General features: G+C 51.4%; 1 protein-coding gene across 1 annotated transcript in view; it reads right to left on the reverse strand.

The window, feature by feature from the left end:
* Positions 1 to 10,543: 10,543 nt before the first annotated feature.
* The window catches only part of GRIK4 (glutamate ionotropic receptor kainate type subunit 4), a 184,135-nt gene continuing 181,944 nt past the window's right edge, over positions 10,544 to 12,734 (reverse strand). Inside the window, exon 20 of the mRNA XM_066203317.1 lies at positions 10,544 to 12,269. Within this exon, the coding sequence (XP_066059414.1) occupies positions 11,904 to 12,269 (366 nt within the window). The 3' untranslated portion in view covers positions 10,544 to 11,903. The remainder of the gene's footprint in view (positions 12,270 to 12,734) is intronic.

Below are 12,734 nucleotides of genomic sequence, written 5' to 3' on the forward strand. Positions count from 1 at the left end.
AACATCACGTGACGCCGCGCGCGGTCACGTGGCGGGGGCGCGCCCCCCGTCGCCGTGGAGACGGCGACGCCGATGACGTCATCCCCGTCACCAAGGAGGGTTTCCTTGGGATGCGACGGGAAGAGCGGTGCCAGCGCACCGGGGAGGGGACCCTGCCCCTCTGCTCTGCCCGGGGAGGCGCATCGGGAGCGCCGTGTCCAGCTCTGGGCTCCTCAGCACGGCCGGGACAGGGACATCCCGGAGCGGGGCCAGCGGAGGGTGACAGAGGGGAAGGGACGGGAGCATCGCCCTGGTCCCTGTCCAGGGACCTCACCCCTGTCTGTCAGTGCCTGCAGGGTGGGCTCCCAGCAGGGCCCAGGCTCTGCTCTGGGGAACCAGCAGTGGCACAAGGGGAATGGGCAGAGACTGATCCCAGAAGTTCCACCTGGACAAGAGGAAGAATTTTTATTGCTCAGTGACCAAGCCCTGAACAGGCTGCACAGAGAGAATGTGGAGTCGCTCTCACTGGAGAGATTCCAGAACCTCCTGGACACATCCCTGTGCCTTGGGATGTCCCTGCAGGAGCGGGGAGGACCAGGTGACCCACGGAGGTCTCTTTGCCCTGGCCCAGTCTGTCATTCTGTGATGCCACACAGAGATGGTGCCAGGCTCCCTGCAATGCCAGGGCCCAGCTCTGGGCACCCCAGCGTCCTGCTGGAGCCAGATACATAAAATGATCAAAACCCGCAAACCCATAACCACTGCATGTTCAGGATGTGAAGTGGCAGCAGCTACAGCCCTGTGCTGGCAGTGCCCTTTACCCGGTCACCCATTTCTCTCCTGTTTACCCAGTGCTGGCACCTCCTTTTCTGCAGTGGCTGGTCAAGGGCATGATTACAGAATCACAGCTTGATTTGGGTTGGAAGGAACCTTAAAGCTCATCCCATTCCACCCTTCTGGATAGGCAGGGATGCCTTCTGCTAGCCCAGGCTGCTCCGGGCCTGACCTGGGTGATAAATCATGCTGAGAGTGAGGACAAATCCACCCAGCCTGGTTCCCCACCTCCGTCCTTGCATGGCAGGAATCAGAAAGTGCCTGAACCACGGCCTGTCCCGCCTGGCAAAGCCAGGGGAGCTGGAGGAGAGCTGCATTAGTCTCGGCTGAGTGGCTGCAGTGCATCTCCCCGGGCTGTAACATCATCGGGACAGCTCTATCCTGTTACCCCGAGCTGTGCACGCTCCTCCGGGGCTGCAGGGCACAAAGGCGGCATTGTGGCTGCCACCCAGGCACAGGACAAGAGAAGGAGCTCAGCCCCAGCCCAGGGGCTGGGTTAACTCCTGCTCTGCCGGGAATTCCTGCCTCGCTTCGGGCAGACACGGCAGGTTTGCACCCACACGACTCGTGCTAGGCCAGGGAGGCAATGCTGGGATCCCCAGAGCTAGAGCAGCGCGCTGAGGGTTTCCCAGCAGAAAACCTCCCTCCCAAAAAGCAAAGCGAGGCCATTGCCAGAGCTGGAGCCATCAGCACATGGCATTAACCCCAGCTCCAAACTTAAAAGCTGTAATAGGCTTAGTCATAGAACCTGATGAGCTAATCAGAGGTGGCCAAACCTATTACCACAGCTAAAACACAGCTGCACTGTCTGCCATTCCTGCTTCTCCTCGGGCTGGGTCCACAGCAGCTTTTTAAACAAAGCACGGGGCATTTCCTTCAAGACCATGGTGGAGAAAACCTTGCCTGATGCCAGGGTTAGGACAGACTCACATCCCTGCTGCCCATCCTGTGGCAAATTGACCCGTGTGGGAGGGCTCAGGGCTTTGCAGGTGTCACACTCCATCTCCCACAGACCATCTCCATCAGCAGTTCTGCTGTGTGCCACCCCCCCCCCTCCTCCTCCTCTCCATTTCACGGGCCTGCTTGCCCTTGAACAGAGAGAAAACCACTTGGGTGTTCTTCCTTTTTACCCTGTTGACACAACACTGGCTTTATTTGGTTCCTGGGCAGGCCAGCACAGCCGAACATTTCCTTGCTAACGCTCCTTAAAAAAACCCTTTTTTTTCCCCGTGCTCTGAACGGCTCATTTGGTCCTTTCAATACATTCCGGAGAGAGAGCTTTGTCTGCACTCGGCTTTCCTTCCCCCTCTGCTCCCCGGATCTGTTTCAGCAAAGATAAAGAATTCCATTGCATCCAGAGGCCACCCTCTCTCCCTAACAATCCTCAGGGTTTCCTTTTGCACAGCTCACCTGCTCTATTTAGTCGCTGGAAGGCAGAGGGAACATGCTTCAGCTGGTAACTGGCACCACGGTTTGAGTCGGAACACATTTCAGGGGCTGCTTTCTACAATTACAGATGGGCTGGATAGAGCAGATGTCTGTGTTAACCTCCACCGGCTCGGCGCTGCAAGTGTGAGAAAGTGGCCGCTGTACCCCCGGCTGACTTCAGGGCCCATTTCCCGGGAGCCCGGACGGGTCAGGGAATTGTTAACACAATATAATCTTGCCCCTCCGGGGAGCGGTTTGAATTCAGCCCAAGCTAACCCAGATCCTGAGCGCTTATCGCGTTTGGCTGTGTCATTGTTCGGGTTTGATGGGTCTCCATCTCCTCCTCCCTGGCACACAGGTATCCTCTTGCCGGTGCTTTCAGCAGCCCCGGCTCCTCCCTGGCAGGCTCCCCTCTTTCCCACAGCCGCTTCCCCGGGGTTAAACAGGCCATGGGAACTGGGAGAACTGGGATCAGCACATCCCTCCCTCTGCCTGGCCGTGCAGGGGATGCCAACAGTGACGCCTCACACCCACCCTCACCTCACTGACATGTCCGTGTGAGGGGACAGAGCCACCAAATCCCAGTTATTTTCATGTTTTTCGAGCTGGACCCCATTAAACTCAGCCGGCAAAACATCCTGAATATCTGAAAATAATCCTGTCCCAAGCCTGCCCTCATTACTCGCGTTTCTAATGCAGCACAAATTAATGTCACCCACGACTGTCACCGGGGCACTCACCAGGGGCTGAGTTGCACAAACTGAGGCCAGAGGGGAATCACTCACATCCAGCATAAAACCCACAAACTCCTCTAATTTCACTGCCATTTGGTCTGAAGGGCAAAAAAAAAAAAAAAAAAAACCCTCCCATGTATTCCTGAAAAATTACCTGAGATGGAGAATCAAACCCAGTCTGTGAAAAATCAAACAGCTAATTACTCACTGTGCTAATGAAAAAAAAAAAAAACAAACAAAAAAAACAGGCTTTTTTCCAGTCAGAGTGAGGCATCTAAACCCAATTAATTCCCAGCTCACACTAATAATGTTCAAAAGGTCTCGCTGCACACGGAGCAGGAGTGTCACTGTCACACTCAGGGACACCGAGGTCACCCAACTTCCCTGGGTCACACACAGAGATAATGGCAGCAGCAGAGGAAGGAGCATCTCTTAGGCCGTGCTGCTTTATCAGAATACTTCTCCCTATATAAAAAACAGCAGAGGTTTTAGGGGGAGGGCTCGGTAGAGGATTTAAATCATGCAATTTTCTGTTTCTTTTCTGTAGCTTTTTGATCCTTTCACTTTTGGGTCTGGCAAATGCAACTTCCTTCATCCTTGGAGATTATTCTTCAATTCCTCAAAGAGGCTTCAATTTTCTCGCAAATCTCTCTTCCTTTCACTTAATTTAAACATTTATGGCCAATTCCATGATTTAATAATGAGAAATAAAATTGGAGATTTACTAAGTGTGGAGAGAAGACCTTTCATTCCATCTGAGGATTAAGAAGGGAGTTAGAGGTGTGAGCCCTGCTAGCCTGACCCGAGCTCCAGGAGAGCCCAATCCTGACGGATGCTGAGCATTCCCAGCTCCCACCCAAGCCAGGGAATGCTGAGCACACTGCAGATTTGGCCCCGGAAGACTCAAGCAAGCTCATAAATCCACAGCAGAGCTGTTTCATAGATATTTTGCTAATAACTTTAGAGCCTGACTTCATTTAGCACCAGTGCCAGCTGATCAAGTGCAAGCTGCTCCTCGCCACACCATTAATTTAAGGTAACTGTTCACTGGGATCTTTGGTTCCGCACAAACGCTTCCCAAATCACTTCCTCGGTCTCCGTCAATTATCCGAGACTAATGCACCTTGAAGTTACCTTTTAGAGCAAACATTTCTCCGTGGCCATAATTCTCAAATATTATCAGCGGCCCGAAGGTGGGGACGACGCAGCTCTCAGCGTCGGAAATGGAGGCTGCGCGTTCAGACGGAGAAATCAGAAATAAATCAGCACCGGTGGAGTCTCAAGATCGATTGCATTTCCATAATTTGGCAATTGCTAGGCATGCTCAGAGGACCAAGCGGGCCTTGAGCCTTTTATGCAGCTGATTTCATTTTCTGGATGGCTACTATTAGATAAAGGCAGCTTTCTCAGGTGCTGCTGCGATGGCGCTGCTGCAAATGAAGTTTGGCAAATCAAATCTCCCCCACTCGGGGCCACACTCGCTCAGCTGGCTGCTGTCACCCTCTCCATCATCGTGGGGACCCCTCTGGGCGCTCAGTGCGGGATGCAGCTGCCCTGCTGTGCTTGGGAGAGCCCCAAACTCAGGTGTGATCTGATCTGCCAGCTCTGTCCTCTCCTGTGATCCCTCAGCGTGGTGTCCTCACCTCTGGAAGTGCCACAGCACAGCCAGGCACTCGCTGACCCAGCCTGGGCACGGACAGCACAGCCAGGCACTCGCTGACCCAGCCTGGGCACGGACAGCACAGCCAGGCACTCGCTGACCCAGCCTGGGCACGGATCATGCTCAGAGCCCTTCTCCAGCCAGCTCTGGATCTGTCCCTGGCCTGGCACCCACCTGTTCCAGGCACATCTCATCTTGGACCACAATTTCCATCCTGTTCACTCAGACAAAAAGGGCACCAGCAGACACAAATGAGCCCAGACATGGAAAAGGCTGAGCCTCCCTCTGCCAAATGTCCTGGATTTGGAGCTCTGATGAGACAGAGAGGTGCCACTGCTGTCTGATTTTGGAATGGGGCTTTGGCTGGGAGAACAGGACAGAACAGAGCTAGAAGCTGTCTCTTCCCATCTTCTGTGTGTAACAACTCCATTACAGGTCTGGATCCCACTTGGAGAACGATGCTGGCTGCGTCTGTGGGCTGCCAGAATTCATAATAATTAACCATTAGTGTTGGCAAACACTTGGCAAATCTCCACCCGCTCTTAGAGCCCTCTGCAAACAGGAACAGATTAAACCTTGCCAGTCCTACACATTAATCCAAAGATTTCCCTCCACTTCTATTCTCTGACAGGGTATTTAGCAAACAGGGTGAGATTGGGAAATACTCCGGTCGCCTCCGTTTTACAGAGTGGTGGCAAAAGTGACATTTCCAAAGCCCCAACAAGCACTGCTGGTGCAGGAAGAGTGAGTTTTGTGGCCTCCAGCCCTGCCCCATCCTTCCTCTGCCTGGCAAGGCTCCATTCTTATCTCACTGGCAAGAAAGTCCCAGCAGGAAAGGGATGCAGACTCAGCCCAGTCTGTCATGGATCAGCAAACTCGTGGAGAGATAGTTCTGCTTCTGTCCTCGCTGCTGGGACACAGCAGAAAATAACCCAGAAATAGCCCTGAGCAAAGCACAGAGCACGGGGTGCTGTGACAGCAGCTTCTCTTGTCCCTGCTGTGGCTCGGTGGCATTTTTGCCACCCAGCGTTGCCCTCCTTGCTGCTGTTTTCTGACAGCTCCTTGGGGACATGCTCTTGTCCAAAACAAACCTAAAAGCAGTGGGGTTTCACTCCAAAATACTGATGTCCCCTGGAAATACAGTGTTCCCACAGAGGAATTGGAATGAAGCAGGTTGGTCACAGGAAGGAATTACATCTTCTAAACCAGCAGACTTCCTCCTCAAAGCCATTCCCTGACAAAACTCCAGTTTCCCACTCAAGGCCTAGCTCCAAACAGAAATATCATCCATTTGACCCAGTCACAGTGTGCCAGGGCCATTAGAAACGGCCAGCAGACAAACTTCCCTCAGAGAGGAGAACAGTCTGGCTCCCAGCACCTCAGAGCACCGACATTTGATGGCTTTCTGCTCGTGTCTGGCTCCCTACCACGTCACGACCTCCATTTCAGCCGAGGGCTCAGGATGGCTGAGCAGTTGTTCAATAAAAGCAGGGGCTGTGTGTTCACCTCCTCGTTCCAGTTTAGCTCAGCCAGCAGCAATCAGAGCATCCTCCTGTGCTCAGGAACACTCAGGAGCATTTGCTGTAGACTCTGGAAGAACAATCAGTTTGAGGCTCGCAACTCAGACATCTCAGCGCTCGTCTGGGAATAAAAAGGTCTTTCTTCTTTTCCTCCCCTGCTTCTTTCCCCTCATTTGTGTTCATTTCTGGCTTTGAAAGGAAATTGCTTTAAATCTCAGCTCAGCAAGAGCTGGAAAGCCAGAGGACTCCGTTCAGGAACATTCCCTGGGAGCTCAGGCAAAAGCTCCTTTTTTTCTGGGACTGAGCAACATGAGGACAAGTATTTGGGGATGAACAGCAAAGGGACAGGGGCTTGGAAGGCAGAGTGTCCCTGCCCATGGAAAGGGGATGGAACAGGGTCCTTTAAGGTCTCTTCCAACCAAAACCAGCTGGGATTCAGTGATACAGGGAAAGATGGAAGAGGTTTGAAAAAACATCTAAACTGCCTTTTCCTCACCAATGCCAGTGCAAATCCCACTTTCCCTGTGAAGAACCTGCCAGGAACGTCCATTTTCCCCGCCTTTACACCCCAACAGATATTTCCTGTCCCTTGTACCCTAAACCCAATACATCAAACACCAAAAACAACAGCCAGGATTCGTCTGCACACATTGATCAAAGCCCGAAAAACGCTGCTCCAAACCAGCTCGAGCCGAGGCACAAGAAATGTTAGGCCTTTCCCCTGTAACAGAGCCTTATTTATCACACTGGAAAGGGTACTTTGGAGAGGCAAATGGCCAACTAGTCCCTTTGATACATGGAGATGCTTCAAGATAGGTATGATATAGAAAACCTCGGCGGAGATATGTCCCAGCTAATCTGACAGTTATCTCTTTTACAGCCAACTACTGTCATTTCAGTCTTTGAGAACTGCCAGCGATGCTGATAACTGCAGACCTCGACACAGCAGAGGAGAAAGCCTTTGTTAATTAAGCTCCCTTCATTTTCATGCGGCTCTGGCCCCAGCGGGGCTCTCGTGGAGCCGCTGCTGTGTGGCCCTTTGTGCTGGTGATGGCAGTGCCACACATCCTGCCCCCCAGCCAGGGCAGCTGCAGATCCTCGCCCTGCGGCTGGAATCCTCCCTGGGATGACATGCTGCAGCCCTGCCACCCACCAGACTCAAAACTCACCTGGAACACAGCAGATCCTCCCCCCCCCCCGGAGGGGAAAAACCCCTCCCTGAGGGATGCATAAACCTGCCCATTGTCCTGCTACGGGGCTGATTTTCCCAGCGTGGTGTCGGGTTCCAGGGGAGCCTATTTATGCTGAATTCGTGAGAGCCACTTTGTGCCCAGAAGAGTTCAGCTCTGTCTTTTCAATCAGTTAGTGGCCATCAGACCCTAATGGGGTTTCTGGAACTGTGGGTGCTTTATGCTCTGTTCGGCAGGCGTTTGGGCTGGCTGAGCTCTTCCCTGAGCTGTGTTCAGCCCCTCACTCCAGGCAAACGGGATGTCCCGTCACTCTCATTCCCTCAGCGGACTTGCAAGTGTCACATGTGAGCCCAGACTTATTTTTGACCATTTCTGGTGGCAGTTTGCAGTTCTTTCTACCTGATTCTGCTCACACTGGGGCTGTTTCCCTTGCCCTTGCCTCACTCTCCTCCTGATGGCCACTGCTGCTTTCCCCCTCCAGCCAAAGTCACTGCAAGAAATTCCATCACCTTCAGTGGGTGAACAAGTGAAGCAGAAGAGAGAAACACCCATCCTGCAGGTAATTAATTGCAGAGCTAAATGAAACTGAAATGACATCACCAGCACAAAGGGCCACACAGCTAAATGAAAGTGTTGGAGGGGCTTTCATCACTCATAGCGGGCTTTTCACAGCCAAGTTGTGACAGCTTCACCCCAAACCAGTCCACCTTTGCTTATCTGCTCTTTCAGAAACTTAGAAACCTCCTCAGGAACCAGCCAGCCTCCACTGAACAGTTCTCACCCACTGGTCTCTCTTTTTTACCTTCACTTTTGCCATCCAGAGCCATCACCCAAGAACCATCCAAACCAGTTACCCACATTCCTGTGCCTATCCCAGTTTCCCTGTGCCCACAGCTGCAGTTCCCAGTTCCCTGCCGGTTCAGAGGGATTCACCACCCCTCCTATAACTCCAAATCTCTGCAAAAAAAGCTGTTCCCTGTGGATCTCCCTCCACCTTTTGGGTCACTTACCTGGTGAGGCACTTGGGGGTCAAGGAGAAGGGCAGAAGCAGGAAAGATTTCTGTGGCCGTGGAATGGTTAAAAAGATTCCTGCCTCAGGACCACTGAGGGTTTAGTGTCTGTTCTATAATTTATAGCTCAGCACATCTCTCTTCCCAAGGTTTTGTGCTCACAGAACAACCCTTTTCTATTTCGTGTACACGGCTCAGCTCAGGAAATGCCCCCGGGTTAGCCCAGGCCTTGTTAATACCTTCACCCATGCAACCTCCGGGGAGAAAACAGCTTTTTATCGTTAGGTGAAAATGGAACTGCCTGGAAAAAACAACACAAACACGGGGTTTAGCCCACGAGCAGGGATTCCAGGCCTTTTAGTTAGGAAGCTGCCAGGCTGCTGTCGGCTGAGCCAGGGCTGGAGAATTGGCTGTCAGGGCAGGGAGAGACGTGAGCCCGAAACAGAGGGCAGCAGGAGGCTCCAACACGCTGGTTAGAGGGGATAAAGCAAAGTATTACATTTTAATTGATCTAATCTTTGGCTCCCGGTGGAATTTGCAGAGATATCTTACTAGAATTACCCAGGGTTTATCAGGAGACAGCAATACTGGGAAAGTGCCTTTTGCAAGGCAAACGACTCCAGATCTTGAACTGCATTAGCATTGGGGCTGGCTGAGCAAAAGAGCCCCCACAATGGTTTCAAAGATGAGAGGAAAGGGAAAAAAAAAAACAAAACCAAAAAAACTGGGCAGAGAGGGAATATGTGAGATGTAAACCCATCTGGGCATGCAAATGTGTGTGAGCACAAACCCAGCACATGCATAATGCTGCCTGCTCCCTCCAGGGTGGGACCTGGAAGGATTTACCAGGGAGCAGAAAATACAGGACAGAGGCACATTAGAAAAGACATCTCAGTGACAGCAGCTTTTATCCTCCTCGTCTGAGGTCCATTTCTGCTCTGAGTGCAAAACCTCTGAGTATTAAGAAAAGAAAGAAAAACAACACTAAAAAGAGAGGAGGGCAAGAGGGACATGAAACAAATCTCCTTAAAATACAGACCCAGATAGAAAATACCATGTGGGTGGGGCAAGCTAACAGGAGAGATAAAAAGCAAAGATACTCAGAAACCAGGTGGTTTCTCATCTTTTTTTTTTTCCTTGACATCCTCTGTCTGAGCAGATGACTGCGAGATCTTTGGAGATGCAGAATAATGTCTGGCTCTGTCAAGATTTCTCTTTATTCAATGCGGGGAAGCAGTGAAAAAAACATCAGGTCTGATAAATGATTCATGGAGCCTTTTCTTCTGCTAATCTGTAAATAAATTTTAAAAGGCAGCTTCCCTTTGATGAATGTATTCTGCGGCTCGTAGAAACATGTTGGCCTTTAAGCACAACACAGGCACTCTCTGATGTCTCTAGTGCTGCTGTCAGGACTTTGAAAGCCCAGCCTGGCTCCTTGCAGAGTTGGATGGAGTTTTACTGACTTACCTCAGCTCAGGATCTGCCTCTCCAACCCCACGGCATTGGGGGAGCCTTGCCTTATCTCACTGCTCAGTTTGTGTCAGGCAAAGGGGAATATCCTGTGGATTTACAGATGTGAAAGCCAGGAAGGACCTCTGTGAACATCTCACAGGACATCCTAAAAAACAAGCTCGAAATCCTCTCCTTGATGCCTGTTTTACAGTCACTGGGAGGCAGAGCTTCCCTTCACACCCTGCTGGGAACAGCAGAATGACCCCGGTGTACCCATCACCACGGATCACACCCCATTCCCTGCGCATCCTCCTCAGAAACATCTGCTGGAATCACCAGAACAATCCTATTGTACCCATCGCCACGGATCAAACCCCATTCCCTGCGCATCCTCTTCAGAAACATCTGCTGGCATCATCCTGGATTCACCCCTGTGCACCTGGGCTCCAACCACCATCCGTGGGAAAGATGGAGCTGCATCCCTGCTCACCCTGCTGCCAGTTCTGAGTGCTCTCCTCCCTCATCACCAGGTGTTTGGGCTTTTTTTTTATTTATTTAATTGACCTTTGCTTTTTAGCTCCTGTTTTCCATTCAGCTACAGGCAACAGCATCACCAGGGATGTGGACATTTGGGCAGCAGAGACCTGCAACAGCCAAAGCACCTCTTGCCTGTCAAGTTTCTGGGTTTCTCCCTGAGCAGATGGGTCTCAAACTGTCCCACAACTTTCCTGACTCTGAACAGGGGAGGAAAGAGAAAAAAAAAAAAGAGCATGATTATACAAGGACATCTTTTATTTCCGTACATTCAAGACAAAAAGAAAAGAAAACAATTCAAGAACAGGATGTACCTTCACTCAAGGTTTTATCTCCCCTGCCCCTCTCCACTGTCATCTCTTTCCTTTTACGACCAGAAATTGCATAGAATTTGTTTTATCAATCAGAAAATTAAATTTGCCAGTGTAAACCCCACATCTGTACCAAGCAGAGGGTGAGCTGCTGCAGTTTCTAGGGAAGTCACTATTTTCCTTACACGAGATCCTGGGCTACATGAATTTCTCAAATGTTTTGTGGCTGGGATTCACCCTGGAAGTTGAGGGTGCTCCGTGGGGTTTGGGGAGCTCTGGAGCCTGGGGCAGAGCTCAGAGTCACTTCAGGGGCGTGCAGAGCACAGCCAGGGACACTTTGGGGGTCCCAACACCTCCTCCCTCGGCTGGTGGGGACGGGCAGCCTCCCCCAGTGCTCTCCACTCAAAAGGCTCCCCCCACCCCATCCCAAGAATAAAAAGGAAAAGGAAAAACAAAAGCAAAAGATAACCCCAGAATGAAACAGAAGACACAGAACCCCTGAAATTCCAGGCGTTTCAAGGCCTCTTTGAGTTCACTGTGTTCGTTGGCTGCTTTTTTTGGCATTTTAATATATATGTATATATATATATCTATGTATAGATATATTTCTCTATATAAGTAATTTTAACAGCTCCTCAGGATGGACTTCCAGCAAATGCTGCTTCTCGCAGGGAGCGTGTCCCGTCCCATCCTCCCCTTCCCCCTTGAACCAACCCTCCGAAAAGGAAGAAGAGTTCAGCACCTGGTGCCTTGGAGACTGGGTCCTGACACACCCAAATTAAACAAACGAAAGAAAAAAAAAAAAACCAAACCCAAAATAATGACTCCTCCCTTCCCACAGCCACGGCAAATAAAAAGTCCCACCCCTGCCCTTGGAGAACATCCCCCAGTAAGTGATGGAGAGGCAGCGCCAGCGTCCTTTCTCCTGACCTTGGAGTGGGGAGAAGTTCCAAGAAGCCCTCTCCTGCCCCTGGGTGGGCAATATCTGCTACACCAGCCACCCACCGCGTCCCTCCTTCCCAGAGACCGCCTCTGGACACCCACCAGCCCGAGGACGTGGCTGCTGCCCCGCCAGGCTGCAGCGGACACCGAACCCGCCGCCTCCGCGTCCGCCCCAAGGTCCGCCTCGCTCCGGAGAAGCCGGGTTAACTGCTATCGATTTAAAAACGAGTTGACATTGTACAAGTCCGTGTTCTGTAAAATGGAACAGGACCCTCTCGTCCCACCCCCGACGTTAACCCCCCGCCGGCGTTACTCGGGCTCGCTGCTGTTGGTGGCCTTGTCCCACTCCAGGCTCTCCTCGCTGCGCGCCGGTGACCCCGCGGCCGGCCGCGCCCGGAGCCCCTGGAAGCGGCGACACTCGGGGCACACTCGGATGTGGGTACAGCCCCGGGCCACCAGGGCCGCCTCCTGGGCCAGTCTTTGCGCCAGGGGGTCTGGCTCGCCCCCGCTGCACAGCTTGCCGTTGCTGAGCGTGGTGGTGCTGCGGGCTCGGCGCTCCTCGGGCAGAGCGGGGCGAGTCCGAACCACCCCGGCCCGCCGCCGGCGGGGGTGGAAACTGTCCTTGCACAGGATGATGTTCCGCAGCTCCGTCACCATCTCCTGGCACACCGACACCTGCAGGGGAGAACGGAGCCCGCCCTGTTGGTGCGTTGCATCCTCCCCAAAACCAAGGAGATGTTTTGGCATAGAAGGGAAAAGGGTTTCGGTTTCGCCGCAGGACTTTTAGGGGACAAACGGCAGAAACTTCTGTGCCCTCCTGGATGTAATTGGGTCGATGCCAAGACAAAAACGCTGACAGGTCTTTATTTTACATTTCCTCAGAAATGTACATTTATGTTATCATTATTAATTTTGTTTATTAATATTAATTATTCGCATTAAACATTTAACTAATAATTAAATCAATTATTTATTTAATTAATATTATTCGTTTTGCTATTCTATTATTATATATAATTTATTATTACATTTATTGTATAACAATATATAGAATACATAATATATATTATACACTATAAAATGTATAATGTATAATATATAAGAATATATATTATATTCATTAAATATTCTATATTTATT

This window comes from Chamaea fasciata, unplaced genomic scaffold, assembly GCF_029207755.1.
Source record: "Chamaea fasciata isolate MVZ Bird 193981 ecotype frontalis unplaced genomic scaffold, bChaFas1.0.hap1 SCAF_24, whole genome shotgun sequence".
NCBI lineage: Eukaryota > Metazoa > Chordata > Aves > Passeriformes > Sylviidae > Chamaea > Chamaea fasciata.